Here is an 18,935-nt window from a genome sequence, read left to right as displayed (position 1 = left end):
ATAGAGACTGATGCTTCACATCCATTGCCTTAGTATCCCACATTGCAAAGCAGACTTCCTTTCAGGGGTATATTTCTGTGCATTATGGGTAGGGTCACTACCCAGACCAGTTTCAGCATTTATTGAGGTCTCATCAGTGGGAGCCAGACCCAGAAAAAGCTGTTTGCTTACACTTGGATAATTGATTAATCAAGAATAAAATCTTCCAAAGTTTAATTTGTAACGAAGTAAAAAAACTTTCTAAAACTGTCTCCGATCCAGAATATTTTAATAATTAGGTGGTACACCTTTTTTACTACTTGTACATGAGAAATATGATTTTTGCATTAATACAACCTTGATATCCCTTCTAGGTCTGTATTCCACCAAAAGAGAATGTCAGATTATGTGGTTGTTGAAGAACACACTAACAAGCACAGACAGAAGTTATTGTTCTGCTTCATAAGACTTTAATAGGCCATATCTTGGCTAGTGTGCACAGATCTGGACACCTGATTCCGTGAAGATGAATGGTAGCGAGGATCCAGAGGCAACTGACAAAGATCGTGGCAGGTCTCTGGAATGCTCCCTATGAGAATAGACTGATGGTCGGTGATGTGATAGAAGCATCTAAGTTAAAGGAGTTTTATAGGATTGACACTTAAGACTTTTTACACTACATATCAGGAAGAGACAGAAGAGCAGTCACTCCTGGAAATTGCATAAGAGTGTGTTAAGCAATGGTGTTAGGACTAGATTTTTTTGCTTAGAGGGTAGTGAATGGGTGGAATGGTTTGTCAGAGGAGGTCGTGAGTGCTTCGTCAGTGAATGAGTTTAAGGGGCGGTTGATAGGTATTGTGTGAATAATGGATCTCCCATGAATCTTCTAACTCCATGGAGATACCTGCATAATAATAAATGAAAGAAGTAACACAACAGATTTGTACACTAGTGCCTAAAAGCTAAAAAAAGAACTACATTTTTATCTGTATATGACAAAATATTCATGACTAAAGCCAAATGTGAACATAAATTTACTGCCAGCATACTAATAAATTATGTTACACAAAAAATATTATAAATTTCATACAAATTGTAATATGCTTTTTGCCAAAAGTTACAAATTTCATAAGGATGTAGTTAAGGAATTAATATACAGTGCTTACAGAAAACTGCAGAGAGATATTTCAGCATGCAATATGTCCACCCCAAACTGTGATGCAGCTCTTGCAACATTGTACCATGCGTAGTACCAAGTGATTCAGGAGTTCTTGAGGCAAATTGTCCCACTCCTCCTTCAGAGCAAGAATAAGACCTTGTTTGTTTTCTGGAGGGGAATTTCGAACAGCGATGCATCTCCCTATTGCATCCTAAATGTGTTTTATGGGGTTGAGATCTCGGGGGCATGCTAGTGTAAAAATAAAGATTTTTATGTTTTAATTAATTCTTTTCATATCTATTGAACTTCTTTTATTCTATCTCAATATTAAAATTTTCCGTTTCTCTTATTATCAGTCGTACTCAGAGTTGTAATTGTTGCTTGAACTAGTCTTATCACCTTTAATCCTTAGGTCTACAATTTCTTTCCCCACCTTTCCAAGGTCGTAACTATGCTACTTTCACGTGTGTATGTAGTTTAGATATAGAAATTGCCTGTGGTGGCTGGAGCCAATTCCTTTGTCTAACTAGCTGGCCTTCTCTAACACTGATCTTTAAAAATTTATTTGTATTAACGACTGCCCCATTAAAGATCGTGTAAGGAATTGTTTGTAAGAGAAATGCTCAGCAGAACACGGAAATATCTCTAATATTCAATTCTAATTCAAGCAACGTTAGATACTTAATTTTAGTCAGTCGTGACTACTTTTAACTTTAAGGACACACAGATTTTCTCTTTTTATGAGAAGTGCATTGGTAAATCGAAATCAGACAAGTTATTTAACAAACAAAACAATTTATTCATACTAAGACACGGTAATTACAAATTAGAGGAAAAAAGATTTCACACATATCTAATTTATCAGGTGCTTATCAATTCTGCCAAGTAACAAAGCAATGCATGTATCTGGTTCTCAACTTACTTAAATACAATGACAAATATTTATGTTCACATATACGTCAGACACGTGGTAGTTTCATACACACTTTAAAACAATTTAACTTAGATCAATATCAGAAGCATACATAACTAAACTTCACATTCAGTCTTTCCTTCAAACATTAACTCTTAATAACCTTTTAACATTAACAAATGCTCAGAATTCTTTAGACAATTATTTCGCAATATTTAAGAAGTACAGTTTTCCGACTGCACAACTTAACATTATGCTAGCAACTATAAATCAACATTCCCTGCTCTAAGGTTCACAATCCATAACAGTTCTTCAATAATCTTGATAACATTTCTCAGCCATTTTAGCTTTCACGATCCTAGAGATCACTAATATAACCTCCTTTTTTCCCGTTAGAACTGCAAACAGACATTATTCCATAACAGTGACGATACAGCATTCTTGGAGATCGCTTAAGGAACTTCGCGACGGGACTTTCTGAAGCAGGCCGACACCACTGTTACATATCTCCTATAATCGTCGAAATACTGCTTGCAGGATATCTTTCCCCATCCTTGGAATGGCTGGATACAGGAATCTTCGTCGAAGCGACACCGGAACAAGTCGAGAGCAGAACTAAGCTAAACAGCCTGGAGCAGAGTGCCTGCCCCCTTTTTATTCTCCCTTAATGGCCTTGGAACTTCTTTAAATCGAGTTCCCTGGATGTTCTACCAGGAGTACCTTCCCCCTACGAAATCGCTGAGTCATGGCAGGAAACCCCGTAACTCACTGACCTTCGCACCTGGCAATAGCCTCGGGTGTACATTCTAATTCTGACTGGGCTCTTTGTTTGTACAATATTGGTGGTCAAATAACTTAATTAATTCTAATATTTTTACAGATTACATATTGGTGGTTAATTAATTTAGCAATTCATTCTAATATTTTTCTAGATTAAATAAAACACTCATGAAAAGTTGTTAATTTTAACTACAAGTATTTCGTATTGATTTTATTTCTTAAGTAAAATTGGTATATAAGAATTTTATACAAAATTCTTTCTATACAAGATTTTACATATTCTTTCTATACAAGTTTTTACACTAGCTACTCAATTTGATTAATATCCTTGGTCTCTAACTGCTCGTGTATGATGTGGTGTAACATTGTCATGAAGAATTCATAACAATGTCACACTGCAAAAATGAATTCTTTGCCTACAGCATCATGGAACAACCAAACATGATGTTGAAGAACTTCATTGAAATATTGTTCACCAGACATAGTCCCTTTTTCCAGCACTAGTAGCTCGGTGCGTCCATTAAGCATAATGCCTCTTCACACCATGATCCCAGCACCACCATATCTATCTCTTTCAAGAACATTCTTACAATGGTGAGCATCGTGAGAATGTTTACAGACTCTCATCTGTAAAGAGTACAATAGCCTATTGGTGTCTTGTTCAATTTTTATGGATGCAGACTATAGGTCTTCAGGTGTATAGGCCTGTTTGTTGCAGACGTCTTGTCAGAGTTTGTCAAGATATCCACATACCTGTGCTTGAATGAAACGGACTTGTAAGCTGGCCGTGGTTCATCAATTATGTTTTGCTATTATAATCAAAAATCTGTTGTAGAGCATGGACAACCTCATAGTAAATGTCTGGAATACATTCCATTGGTTTGAAATATACAGAGCCTGGCTACAATGCTATGTGAGATTCCAAACTTTCTGGCAATATCAGTAATTCTGTGGCCTTCTTCAAGCTTTACAATAATTATTCCCTACAAGACAATCAGGTTTGCAACTTTATTCCTTCACAAAAAAGAGCTTCCTACAAATACAATTCATTTAGCAAAGACTTTTGTCTTTTATCCGGTCGAGTGCTACCACATGGCTACTTTGTGTGCGATTCAAAAATTTGTGTGCGTGTACCTGCTTCTCGAAATCATCAGTTATATAAATTGCCACAAACTAATTGGTCTGAATTTGCAGTTGCAATCTTTAGAAATAGTGTTCGTCCTTAGGTTTTGGACACCAGTGCAAAATAAGTGAAATAATTATGAATGAGTTGTAGTAACATGTTTTCAGAGCTTGCATGATTATATTACTGCTTCAAAGATTTTAGACCCACTGAGGCAGGAATGTATAGGTCATTAGAAGTGAGTGGCATAATGATTGCAATAATATCAACATGCAGTTACCATACTTTGCTTCTTTTTTTTTTTTATTAGGTATAACTAAGCTAATTTTTCTTCAGGAGGCAATATATGAGATAACTTCTGGTGAGATATCTTGTAGATGGCATATATAAAAGAAGTATTTATCCACATGCCAACTATGAGATACTTCAATTCTTATTCCTTTATTAAAAAAGTTTGTAGCCATAGTGACAAAGTGAAAAAAAAAACAATTATATATTTTTGAAGATAAAATACTAAGAATATTTAGCAACAGCTGCAAGTTGATAATTAACTTGTGGTAGCTGTGTGGTGATGTTAGTGCAACATTGGTGCCACTTGCTTCAGCTACCTGGCTGCTCCCTTCCCATATAGGACTAGAAACTTTCAACCAGTTATATAACCAATCAAACTCCAAAAACGTTTTTTTTTTACTAAAGAAATGGTTGTAGTTATAGTGGAATAGTGAAAAATGTAACATCAAAGTGATCTGAAGTTTTAACTTCCTTATACGAGTTTCCCCAGTCCTGAAAATACTTTTGCTTACACTTGGATAAAGGATTTATTTTATTTATTTATTCTTATGGCAAAAGGAATACAGAACAAGAACAACTACAGGTCAATGTCCAGTCTGGAAAGCCAATCCAAGGCCTCATTTGTCACCTTGTGGATGTCCTGTAGACCACCACCGTGAAATTGGCGCCTTGGGCAGTCATTCAAAATATGAGTAATCATTTGAGCCACGGGAGAACAATCACAATAAGGGTGGTCTAACAGCCCCCATTTATGTAGTAGGTAGCCACATCTGCCTGGTTAGTTCTGATTCTGTTGATTGATGACCAAATTTTCCTATGAAGAGCAAAACCAGGCTGCAGGTGTCTTCTACCAGGAAGCTGTTTGTTGGGAGATTGTTGGACAGTATCTTTTTCTACACATGTCAGGTGTTGATGGCAGGGCAGCTGAAGAGAGTTCGTCCATGGACCAGAAAGGCTTTCTAGATTTTAGGCAAAGACTAGGTGGATTTATGAGAGTCTGGTGTAGGGACAGGAGTGGATTGCTCATTGCTTTATTAAATTCTTTAATCAAGGCTTGTCTTCTCCGTATGTTTGGTGGAGAAGTGTTAGATAGGACAGGCAGCCAAGAGAGAGGGGGTGCTTCTCACTGTCCCACTAATTGTGCACATAGTAGAGTTTAGCTGGGTATCTATAATGTTAGTGTGTGCACTTCTTTCCCAGACAGGGGCACAATATTCTGCTGCAGAGAATGCAAGAGCTAGTGCAGGGGACCTTAGGACTTCTGCACCACAACCCTAGGTTGTTCCAGCAAGCCTTGAAATGATATTGTTTCTCGTTTTAATTTTGTTGGACAGGTTGGTGCTGTGCCTTTTATAGGTTAGGCTTCTGTCCAGGCTCACTCCAAGGTATTTCGGGTGAGGCTTGTGTACTACCATTTTTCCACAGAAAGAAAGGTTGAGGTGTCGATTCGCCTCTGCATTGTTCAGGTGAAATACAGTTTTTGTTGGATTTGGCTTCGAGTACCACTGCTTGAAGTACTCTTCCAGGATGTTCAGGTCTGTGTTCAAGGTTGATTCCAGGTTGGCAAAGGAGGTAGATTGATGTAGGATCGCTAGGTCATCGCATACATATACTTGCTTGAGCTGGAATGTGGTAAGTCGTACATGTAGATGTTAAAAAGTAAAGGGGATAACACAGAGCCCTGAGGGAGACCATTGTGAAGGAATCTGGGCCTGCTCTTTTTTCTGCCAATATGGACCCAGATCTTTCTGTTGGAGAGAATGGATTCAAAAAGCTGGAAAGTTTTTTTTGCACTTTATAATATTTTCTAGCTTTAGGAGGAGACCCCTGATCTAAACTGTCATAAGCTGATGTTAGGTCAGTGAAAGTGGCTCCAGATTTGAGTTTCTTTTGGAAGCCTGCTTCAATCTGTGTTGTCAGGGCCAGGACCTGGTCACATCAACTTCTTCCTGGCCTGAAGCCAGTTTGTTCAATTGGAAGTGCTCTCTTTCGATGAGTGGTGCAATTCTTTTAAGGAGATATTCTTTCAAAGAGCTTAAAGGTGGAGCTAAGCAAGGAGATAGGTCATAGATTTTTTACATCATTTGGATCCTTCCCTGGTTTGGGCACGGCAATTATTTTGGCTTCCTGCCACATATTTGGTAGTTTACCAGTCATAATTTTTGAGAAAAGGGGGGCCAGCCATGTTTGGCCTTGTTGACCGAGATGTATTAGAAACTCAAGGAGGATACCATCCACTCCTACAGGATACCATCCACTCCTACCTTGCCATTCTTGGTGAGTTCTAAGGCTACCTGTACCTCTTCCCGAGATACTGGGTGTACAAGTTCAGGTCGGGCCTGTCTTCAGGATTTGTCTGATGGAAGATTGCACAGTAATTTTCCTGATAGCCCTGGGACGTATCTTGGAGGTTTTCAATAAATGATTAGGCATTTGATCAGGAGTTATCTCTGTTGTTTTGTGTGTTGTTGGTTCTATTCCACCTAATTTTCTCAGAAGTGACTAGCTTTTCCGGCTAGCTATGGTGAAATAGAATTCATGGATGGTTGAGATCCATCTTTCCTTTCTGTTTGTATCCAGCGTTGCTATGAGCTTCTTAGCAACAGTTGGGTCTTCAGTTTTTTCATATTTGGCTAAAAGTTCCTCAGTTTCTCTACTCCAACATGAGATGTATTATTTTCTGTAGCCTCTAGGAATAGAGGCTTTGACTACAGTTTTGATTAGTTTAACAAATCTTGGATAGCAATTAGGAGTGGGTGGAATTGCTCTAATGGTTTGTTCTATTTATTTCTGAAATGCAGTCCAGTTGGACCTGCGAAGGTTCCATCTAGCGATTGGTGTTCTGCTGATGATTGGGATTGATGTGCCTGTCTCTATTAGTGTAGGACAATGCTGACTGTTAGGGAATCTGTTTAGGATGGTTCTGTTTGTTGGCAGAGGGTGGTCTTCAGAGTCTTTAGAGACTATGCACAGATCTGGGGTGTAGGTTCTGTTCCATCTAGGTGGAGAGTGCCTTCCTGCTTGGCATCATAAATCAAATACAGGTTATATGTATTTCTATATTATATGTATGCATCCAGTTAACTAGATTATTCCCATCCCAGTTGTTAGAGGAATACCCCACATGGTGTGATGAGAGTTGAAGTCACCAACATAGATAGCAGGGCGAGGTGGTGGCCAGTCCATCTGATCAGGCCAAGATTGCGATGGTGGTTTGTAGACATTGTAGATGGTGGAAAGGATTAAACCAAGTATATAATTTCTTGGTATCTTTTATAGTATAACCAAATGTAACAGCAATTATATCTTTTTGAAGAGAAAACACTAACAACCTAATGGCACTGGCAGCAGATTTACACATTAGGCCAATGGCAATTAGTGTGTTAATCTGTCCAACATAACAACATTTAAGAGATATATTTCCATGGTAGATGGTCACACCTAATATTTACATGATTTGCTGTTGAAAATCACTAGATCAAAATGCAGTTCTGTTGTGAGTAGTGCTTTGAAACATTAAAACTAGAAACTAAAGCATTATTATTTATTAGGCAAATGATTTTATAAAATTTGGCTTGGTTAGGGGAAATAGTTTTAGGAGAGACCAATGAAATGTTTAGTGTTTTAAGTGAGTGTGTGAACTTTCAAAGGAACCTGTGACATAAGCATCAAGTGAACACATGTACCTTCAATAGTAGTAAAAAATTATTTAATGTTATTCAGCACAATATATTTCAGACTGAATATCCATTCTTAGTTCATCTGCAGTGTAAAATCAAACAATTCAAACTATACAGACTAGGCAAGTTTCAAATGCTAGAGAAATTAATAAATAAACATAAATTTTAGCATTGATAAGCCATTGTTACAGTTCAAATTATGAGTGTAACAAGTCCTTAAAGCCCTTCTTGAATAAGCATTTAAGTTGCAATTGCTGCAATAGAAAGGTTGTTGTATAAACTGGAGAATATGTCACTACAATATTAACTGTTGATATGGTTGGATAAACAGGTGGCAAACAGATATCAGAAAGTGGTATGTATGGTGGATGTGAATCTACTAGGTGGCCAGTGGTGTACCCCAGGGATCAGTCTTTGGACCATTGTTGTTCAATATATATATTAATGATATTGAGAAAGAGTTAATGTTCAATTGTTTGTTGGGGATACAAATATAGGCATAGTAATCATGTTATTGATATGCAGTAGAGACTGATTTCCATAGGCTGGAATGATGGGAAAAATAATGGCTGTCAATTCAGTGTTAATAAGTATGAAGGTATTCATTAAAGTTTGCTTTAATTAATATCCATTATATGCATTGTTAATTCCTTAAGCTAATTACCAGTTAAGTATAAAGTTATTCACGTGGCATGATGAGGTTTCCGGTGACATATTATATTGGTGGGATTATTCTCAGAGAAACTGATGAGACTAGGGATCTTGGAATTATGATGGATAGGAATTTAAAATTCAAAAGTCTCATAGCAAAAATTGCCAATACAACTCAGAGGATATTTGCAATGTTGAAGCAAACATTGGCATAAAGATAAGGAAGTCATTTTGCCTCTTTACAAGGCTTCGATGGAACTGCACTTGGACTACTGTTCTCTAATTTGGTCTCCTGGTTTCAAGGGATAAAGAAGCTATGGAAAGGGTTTACACAAAAACAAAGATGATATCGGGCTTATAGAATGTAGATTAATGTAGACAGATTGCGAACATGTGGACTGCAGACACTGGTAAGCAGGAAAAGGAGAGGTGATATGATAGAGATCTATTGTTAAATTCTGAATGAAAGAAATTTTAATCCATAAGTATTTCATTCAGATTTAACAAGCACCAACATTCCCGGAGCTAATATTTGTATATCAGAAAATGTGAAACTGATTGTAAACAACCAACAACATTCATAATTTAGGTATTTTTCTCTATACATTATGTTATAGTCATTCATTGTAAAATTTCCAGAAGTTAAAACTATGTAAACTTTGTGTAAATATTTGTGTCATGGAGCGAATAAGATAATCGGATTAAGAAGTAAAGGCCTGAGGCAATCGTGTGCACCAGAGAGGAATTGCACGCAGAAGTTTCCCGTGAAGCACACTAGGGGAGACAGCAGCACTGGGTGCAAAGGAGAAAGAACGTGACATAAGAAGGCAAACATCACGCCTCGGATATATAGAGTGTGCGGCACCAGCTCAGGGCTTTTTCCCCCTTCGTTCGACTGATCATCAAGTTCGGGAGAGCGTAGGAGCACGCAGAGATGTCTATAGGCAGCCCACCAGTCAAGCAGTAGTTCAGCGAAGTACAGATCCCGATTCTGCAGAAGGCGCAGCGCAGATCGACAAGTCATGCCGAGCCACTTGACCCGATAGCAGCAACCCAGAGTTATTTACTTCGAAGGAGGCAAGTCGTGTTTGAGCCCACCAGTTGATTCCTTTAGATGAAATTAAGTAGGAGCATGGTCAATGAGACGGAAGCACTCCCGAGACAAGTGTGGAGAAGGCCAAGTATTTCTACAGTCCCTGGTAAATTTTTGTTCTGTTATGTAATTGTGCTAAGAGGGATAATCACTGTTCGCGCAAAGAACTTTCAGTTATTCATGTTTCGTTAAATGAAAGGACTCTAGAGCTTATGCAAAGTGAGAAAGGGAACCTTATGTTCTAAGAGAAAGGATTGTGTAGGAATATGTTAATACCGTAAGGTGTACACAGTCTGTTAATTCAATAGCCTTCAGGAATGTTGATTACTGAGTGAATGTTTAGCTATTAATTGAAGCTCTAATCTAGATTCATTTGAGATTTTGAGGCATATTGTAAAATGTTAAGAGAGAGTTTACAACATTTAATTAATCGAACTTATTCTTAAGGATAGTTGTGATTCTATGCCAGTAATTGTTGTTACCTGTAAAATATTTGACTTGATAATTAAACGTCTTTCTTTTGTATTAATCTAACAACTTGCCTGATTTTGTTTCTATTGCACTGCTCATAAAAGTCAGAACCAAGGCGGGAGGTAAAACATAAAGGTGGCTATGACTGCAATTGAAATTTAGTTGTTGTATGATTTAAGTGCTTAATGAAATTGCCTAGGAGTTATATAATAGTGTACTATTCTGAGTGTTAATTCTCTGATTTTGAGTTATTCTCTTTTCTAGGATTTAGGGTGGTGCAGCATAATATAAATTTTCCCTAAATCCGAAAAGGGATTGGCACCAGGAATGAAACAAAGCAATTGGTGCTACCCAAAGGCAATCCCTTTGTCTTCCTTACTTTGCACACTATTATTAAATTAATTGGAAGCCTAGAATTGTAGTGCGACTGCATGTGAATACAAATGTTAATAATAAACAAGTAGAAATTATAACAAATATATAAAAGTAAGATTAACAAAATATTACACTATTATATACAAATTATATATTATATTTTTATATATTATATATAATATACAAAAGTAAGATTAACAAAATATTACACTATTATATACAAATTATATATTATATTTTTATATATTATATATAATATACAAAAGTAAGATTAACAAAATATTACACTGAAAGGGTGTTATAAGGTATATAAGTTGAAAATTTTCATTATATGAATGGTTTGGAAAGGATATGGGAGAATATTCTTGCAAGTTCAGTTTGTGTGCAGTTAAGAAACAAGCCAGAGGTAAATTTTTCTCTCACTGAGTAATGAGTGAATGGAATAATTTGCCTATTGAAGTGGGGATCACACTAGTATAGATAAGCTTAAGGGAAGGTGTTGATGTATGGTCTCCCTAGGCTAGTCCTTGACTTTCTGGAGGTCTAATAATAATAATGCTTATTGTTATAGTTTCTAATTATTATTATTATACAAATTATAGGTTCATATGAAATTCAGATCCCTGTCATCCTAAAAAACTGGAAGGTGATGAATGCATGTTTGAATTCAGTGCATTAAAATTAAGATTTCCATTGAATTTTAAGGTTTTTAGGGATTTTAATTATTATATTCATCTTCTGACTCTGTTTTCATTTTTATTTATTTTTTATTTTTTTAAATATTTTCTTTATTTTATATTTATTCCAACTCTTTTTTTATTCATTTAGGGTCTTAAACCAGCACTTCAAGCTCTTCAGAATTCTGGAATGAATCTTAATCCTCAGCAAGAAGGTACCACAATTTATCTTCCAATGCCTAAGTAAGTATCTAACAAAATGTAATTTGCAGAATAGTAGAATACATTTCTTTATCTGTTATTGTAGGTAAAAATGAGATTTGTTGTTGATATGTTTCTAAAACATGATTAGACCTCAAATATCACAGGTGATTTGAGGTTAGAAATATTCCAGGTTAGAAAATTTATTCTATTCATTATAGAAAGGGTTATTTGTGGCACTTAGAATTGTATTATAGCAAGCAGAGAAATCATATAGCTTGGCAGTTTATTTTTGCTTTCCAGATATTGTTTTATGTAGTTATGTCTAATGATATGTTCTCTGATTAGTTTGCTGCCTATCATACAGGAAAAGGAGGAGGAATCAAGTTGTTGAGAGATATTGAGACCATTGTACAGAGGCAGCAAGATTTTGGTTTCCAGAAACTGTTTTTTACTCTGTCAAAATAGACTAGCTGCAGAATGCAGAGTTCAGTTAACAAAATATAGTATAGTAATGGATTAATGGAAAACAAATCCATGGATTTATTTATTTTCTCCTGACCATAATTCCATTTCATTCGTTTTTGAACCTGGTTAATCCACCATTGCTTAACAAAAACATCCTTGTACCTTAGGTTTCAGTATAGGTCATAGTAAATTTTCAGTATAGGTCACTACAATTCAATCATTATAGACACCAAATGTAACTTTTTTCAAGCCACTTTAGACCTTAATAAGTAGGGTGTAGGTCTCAAAACAGGTGATGAAATGCATCTACCACTTAAAGACGTTCACATTTGTGCTGTGGTGGGATTATTATTATGGAGTCAATGACTCATCATGGAGACCTACTTTAACCAGATGGCAACCATCTGGCAACACAAACTGGGTTGGTAATGACATTACACAAGGGTAATTGTGGATACAAGATGATGTTGAAACTCATATATATGAATGCTAGAAGTATCAGAAATATGGAAGAGGAGTTTTTAGCATTGATCAGCTCAACTTGGTCAAAAATTATAGCCATCAGTAAGACCTGTTTAACAGAAAATTATACAGTTACAGGGATATAATGTAAAGGTATTGTACTTTCAGGGAGGATAGAGGGAATAGGATAAGAGGTGGGGTATTGCTGATAATAGCTGAAGAATTACAACCAACCAAATTAGAAGTAAAAGAGGATTTTAGGTCTGAGGAGGGGAGATCTAACACACTCAAATCCCTGGTTCCTTCTATAACATGTTCTTTCAGGTAATTATCCCTTAGTAACTGTATAAATTCAACTTGAAGCAGTGCCATTGCTTCAGAAGCTAAAAGGAAAGACTGTTAGCAGTGCATGGGAAGTGGTCAGAGATTGTTTGAGAGAAACAGTATCAAACTGTACACATAAGTCAGAAGGATAAACCAAGTATGGATTAAGTGGATGAGTAGAGATATATAAAACAAGAGCTGCAAAAAAAAGAGAAAACACTGTGGCAGGAATATAAAGAAAAAGGTGATCAGCATACTCATGAGTAATACAAAGTGCTTGCTGTTTTAAGGATACTTGTGATATAAGACTGAATGATAAATGCACGTAAACACAAGAAAGATATTCAATTAACCAAATATTTCGGTCTGGAAATAGCAGACCATCTTCAGTGGTATTACAAGAACAGTTTTAAAAAATGCAAGCTAGAATACTAACAATAGATTGTTAAAAATAGAACATGCCGCGTGATGTTATATCACTAAGTATTAAGTATAAAACGGAACATTTTGAAGTAGAGACATGATTGAAAAAAAAAAAAAAAAAATTTAATGAGTAATCTTGATTAGACTTTCCCAGATTTTTGATATAGATATACAGTCATTACGATTCAGGTTGGGACGATGGAGTAAGGCCTCCATGCTTTCCTCGAACAAACGTTCGAACCTATAACGAGATCTATGTGTAAGAGGCAAGTCTTGGACCAAAAGATGCTGGTCAGTTTCATTTTAAAGAAATATGATTTAACAACTACGTATTCACCTATTAACAAATTATCTTCTCATTTTCCTTCTCCTAAAGACAAACGCTCAACTTTATCTCTTCCTGGAGTTTAACAAATTCCTTGCAACTGTGATCTTTCCTATTTTGGACAGACTGGACGTTCTCTTGAAAAAAGAATCCAAGAACACCAATCCTCCATTCTTCACAACAAACCTGAAAAGTCTGGATTGGCTCAACACGGGATTGAAACTCACCACAGCATCTTTTGGTCCAAGACTCGCCTCTTACATAGATCCCGTTATAGGTTCGAACGTTTGTTCAAGGAAAGCGTGGAGGCCTTACTCCATTGTCCCAACCTGAATCGTAATGACTGTATATCTATATCAAAAATCTGGGAAAGTCTAATCAAGATTACTCATTAATTTTTTTTTTTTTTTTTTTTCAATCATGTCTATACTTCAAAATGTTCCATTTTATACTTAATACTTAGTGATATAACATCACGCGGTGTGTTCTATTTTTAACGATCTATTGTTAGTATTCTAGCTTGTATTTTTTAAAACTGTTCTTGTAATACCACTGAAGATGGTCTGCTATTTCCAGACTGAAATATTTGGTTAATTAAATATCTTTCTTGTGTTTACATGCATTTATCATTAATACAAAGTGCAAGCAAGAAGGGTGACTAGATTTTTCCTCTTAACTGCTTCATAACGATGCAGTTAAGAGGAAAAATGACTTCGGTAGAATGACTTTAAATAATGCTCATAGTAGGAAGGTGACAGATGCAAAAAAAATAGTTAAGTTGCTGAGTGATCATTTTGCAAAGGTGTTGTAGCATCCAGGTCGAGATTTTGCAGTTGCGAGACACACATTTTGAGATAGATGAACAGGAGGTGTTCAGCATATTGAAAAGTATCAATGTGAAAACAGCAGTAGGACTGGAAATGTGAAAACAGCACTTCAGCCCATGATTAGACTTTCACAGACAATTCACATAGCACATTCACATGTACTATGTGAATGTGCAAGAGAATTGTCATTGTCTGTGATGAACTTGTTTGATCGGAGTCTGATCTAGCAGGGTTCTAGAGGAGTGAAAAGTGGATAAGATAGTTCCATTGCATAAAGGTGGCTCCAAGACAGAAGTAGCAAACCTAATTAATATGTCGAGTGGTTCTTAAAGTATTGGAAAAGTTGATTAAAGATAAAAATTCAATAGTAGGTGGATAGGAATGCACTACTCTATAATGGGCAGCACACGGCTTTTTAAAGGGTTGATCCTATCTTAGTAATTTATTCATATTTTATAATAAAGTGACAGTAGAATCGAATAAAGGAATGGTACACCATGATACTTCTGGATTTTGCAAAGGTATTTGACAGAATATCACATCGAAAACTATTACGAAAGTTAGAGCAAATGGGAATGGATGTGAAACTGGTAACATGGATGGGGAGAGGGGCTGACAGACAGACACTAGAGAGTAGTATATGGTGGAGTTGAATCTAGGTGAATGAGGGTGACTGTTGAATTATTTCAGTTCTGTACTAGGACCACTACTCTTTAATTTATATATGAATGATATAAGGCAAGATTTATGGGGAATTTTCGGTTGTTTGCTGATGAATGTGTTATCCAGATATGATAATGCAGCTGAGGAGAAGTGCATCAATAATGAATGGCATAATAGCCAGAATGTCTTGAAAGAGAGGCCTGGATTATTTGGATGGTGAAGTGCATTTGAGGACAGAAAAAGAACTGTATGCAAGAATTGGTTTTCATTTGAATGAAGACGGATTGACATCTGGAAAGAATGTTGTTCTCCAGGCAAGTGAGGATATTGGTGCAGGGAAACTAGAGTTATCAGGGTGGATGGTAGTAGAAATGGCCCTTTGTAGGAATAGTAATATAATAATAATCACTTGGGAGAAGGGAGGAATATATGGTGTACTGCAGAATCTAGTAGCCTCTGGAGGGGATAATGATAGGCATAGAAACAGACAATGCATTGATGTTTCTTTATACAAATGTCAGGAGTATCTGGAATAAAGGAGATGAATTGGTGGTGCTGACAGCTTCAATCTGTCCAAAGATTATTGGGATCAGTAAGACATGGCTGACAGAAGATGATATACTGATAAAAGTAGCAGGGTATAACATTTTTGTTAAGATAGAAAGGGCAAACGTGGTGGAGTATTACTTATAATAAGTGATGTTGTGCACTCTTAAAGTGAAGAATTTGGAGGTCAGTGGCACTAATGGTTCATATGGTGTGAGATGGAGGTGAACAGGGCAGGATATTTAGTGGGATTGCCATAAGCCAGAGACAGAAGAAGGGGATATGTTTAGACAGCTGAGCTCAGCAAGTATGAAAAAATTAGCATTATGGGAGATTTTAACTATGGCCTTATAAAGTGGGAAGAGGAAACTGCATGTAGTAGTAAGGGACTGGAATTTTTGAGGGACAAATGTCTTAGAGTAAGTAACCATGTGATTTTGACTTGGAGGATGACTAGACATGCAGGAGTATGAAGGAGAAAGAAATTTATGTGGAATTGTAATGATAATTAATTTTGTATACCTTGAATGAAAAAGGGACCATGATTTGCTGTAAAGTGGATGATGAATGATATCAAGTGGAAACAGTTGAAAAAAAAGGTTATAGAAGAAACCATAAGGAGTTGAATGGATTTGGTGTGTGGAGACTGGAAAAAGTGTTGCTGAATGAAGTGAAAATGGATGTGCAGAACCAGGGAAACTAGAACTACCAAGGGGTGTGTGTGTGTGGAGGGGAGTGGATATGTGAACATCAGTGAGACAGTTGAGTGTAAGAAGGTATATAATGTACCCGAGCCAGTACTAAAGACAAGTAATCGGAATAGGATAGTTAGAATAACGCATCAAGATAGGGGTGGGACAAAGGGACCTCTGCATTTCATGTATACTAATGCCAGGAGTATTACGAACAAGAAAGAAGAATTTTTGGCCTTGGTTGGCTCTTCCTGGCTACAGGTTATTGGCATTAGTGAAACATGGCTGACGGAAGAGGATATAAGTTAGTGGGATAGAATGTGTAGGTTATAGTGTGTTTAGGAGAGGCAGAGAAAATAAAATGGGGTGGGAGGAGTGTTATTGATGATAGCTGATGAACTGCAGCCAAGGAGAATAGAAGTTGTATTGCAGGATAGTGAAAAGAGCTCATTTGAGGCTATTTGGTGTGAGATTATGACTAGCAGAACAAAATATACAGTTGGGTGCTGCTATAGACCAGGTGATGGAATAGATGGTGGAGATAGTATGCATAAACAAATTGATGAAATGAGCGGAAGGAGGGTAATTATTATGGAGGATTTCACCTATGGTAACATTGATTGGAAGGAGGAGAGGACATATGTGAGGAAGCAACTGGATTTTATTCAATTATTAAGGGATAACTATCTGAGACAGCATGTAACAGAAAATACTAGGGGGTTTGAGAGAGCTTGACCTGGTAATAGTCTGAGAATTTGACTGTAATGAATATGACCATGTTGCCACCTATTGGTGAGAGTGATCATAAGGTCTTGACCTGGGAGGTGGCTAAAGGTATGGAATTTTTGATTAAGACAGGGTATATGTGGAATTTCTGTGCTGGCAAGTATGATAAGATTAGGAGATTACTTGGTTCAGTGACATGGCATGTAAAACTGCAAGGGCTGGATGTCGATAGAGCATGGGAAGTGGTCAAGGAGCATTTACAGGAGGTTATGGCTGATTGTATATGTAGGGTCCAAATAGTAAAACAAGTAGGGGTTAAATGGATGAATAACACCATTAAACTTGAGTTGCAAAAAAAAAGGAACAACTGTGGAAGGAATTTAAGGAGAAAGGTGACCTGCAGGCACATGAACGGTATAAAGCACAGGCCAGAAGGGTAACGAGTGTGGTAAGAAAAGCAAAAGCAGATTATGAAAGGAAACTAGCTATGCAAGCTAAAGAGAATCCCAAACAGTTCTTTAAATACGCTGCAAGCAAAAAAAAAAAAAACTGTACATGGCAGAATGATTGTAAGGAATGGTGATGGTAAGGAGGTCACTGAATCAGTCGATATAGTGGAATTACTGAGTGAGCACTTTGCAAGAGTATATCATCCAGGTGGTGACACTGAAAGAATGAAGGAACCATTAGTTTATATGGGAATTGTAATGAAAGAAGTGGAGGTGAATAGTCTATTACAGAACCTTAATGTGAATACATCTGTGGGATTGGATGATATACCGGCATGGGTCTTATGTGAAGTGGCTAAAGAATTATCGGTGCCCTTCAGCATGTTGTTTAATCTGAGTCTCGGGTCTGGTTTAGTCACGAAGGTGTGGAAAGAGAGGAAAATAGTTCCACTGCATAAAGGAGGATCCAAGACTACTGTTGCAAATTACTGACCGATCAGCATATCAGGAGTCGTTGTCAAGGGAAAAATATAGGAATGGATTGATGAAAATGAGATACTGTATGGGGGACAGCATGGCTTTGTGAAGGGTAGATCCTCAGTAACTTGCTTGAGTTTTATCAAGGTGATGGCTGAACTGGATAAGAGTAATGGTAATTACCCTTATCCAGTTCATAAGGGTAATTACAGTGATACTGCTGGACCTGGCTAAGGCCTTTGACAGGATACCACACGGAATTCTAATCCGTAAACTGTAACATATGGGAATGGATATAGGGTTGGTGAAATGGATAGGTGGGTGGGTGGGTGATGGAGAAATATCAGAGAGTAGTTTATTTAGGAGTAGAATCCAAAAGACTGTCTGTGACTAGTGGTGTGCCACAGGGTTCTGTTCTTGGACCACTGCTGTTTAATTTGTTCATTAACGATATAGGGAGGGATCTAAGAGGAACGGTTCATTTGTTCGTTGATGATGCAAAGTTGGGTAGGGCAATAGTGAATGCAGAAGATGTCAAAATCTTGCAGGATGATTTGGATAGATTGGAGTTCTGGGCTAAGGAGAATGGATGTCAATTTAATGTGACAAAATGTAAGGTTATGGGGGTGAAAAGATTAGCAGGTATACCACATTGGTGGAACTGTACTCCAGGAGATTGGCGAGGCCAGGGACTTGGGAGTGTTGGTGGATAGGGAGATGAAGTTTAGGGTACACATTGCAAAAGTGGCTAAATTAGCTCATCAAATCACTTGGTTGCTGAAAAATACTTTGACGAACAGAGACAAGCAAGTTATTATTCCTCTGTGCCCAGACTTGGTCACCTAGGTTTCTTCTTAATGGGGAGGAGGAGGTGGAGAGGATCCAGAGGCGAGTGACCAAGATGATAGCAGGTCTATGGAATGAACCATATGATAACAGGTTGAAGATTTGTGGTTTGCAGAAATTAGTTGATAGGCGAAAAGGGGAGATATGATTGAGACATTCAAATTGTTGAAGGGTTTCTATAGGATTAATTCAGATGATATTTTTGAGATCAGGACTGGTGGTGGGAGAACTTGGGGACATCTATGGAAGCTGGGCAAGAGTGTGGTTAGCAAGGGTGTTAGAGCTGGGTTCTTTACTTTTAGAGTAGTAAATGA

The 18,935-nt window shown here is 37.1% G+C and overlaps 1 protein-coding gene across 3 annotated transcripts in view; it reads left to right on the top strand.

Annotated features, from left to right (window-relative positions):
- LOC150103746 (uncharacterized) overlaps window positions 1–18,935 on the top strand; it is a 121,129-nt gene that overhangs the window by 74,827 nt on the left and 27,367 nt on the right. For all 3 annotated transcript variants that reach the window (XM_090396996.1, XM_090396997.1, XM_090396998.1), the window contains exon 5: window positions 11,344–11,435. In XM_090396996.1, the coding sequence (XP_090253122.1) occupies window positions 11,344–11,435 (92 nt within the window). The remainder of the gene's footprint in view (window positions 1–11,343; window positions 11,436–18,935) is intronic.

This window comes from Typopeltis vanoorti, chromosome 8 (genome assembly GCF_054136105.1).
Source record: "Typopeltis vanoorti isolate ZY-2024b chromosome 8, IOZ_Tvanoo_1.0, whole genome shotgun sequence".
Classification (NCBI taxonomy): Eukaryota; Metazoa; Arthropoda; class Arachnida; order Uropygi; family Thelyphonidae; genus Typopeltis; species Typopeltis vanoorti.
Note: the sequence above shows the minus strand (reverse complement) of the source record. Positions and strands in the feature narration are given on the sequence as shown.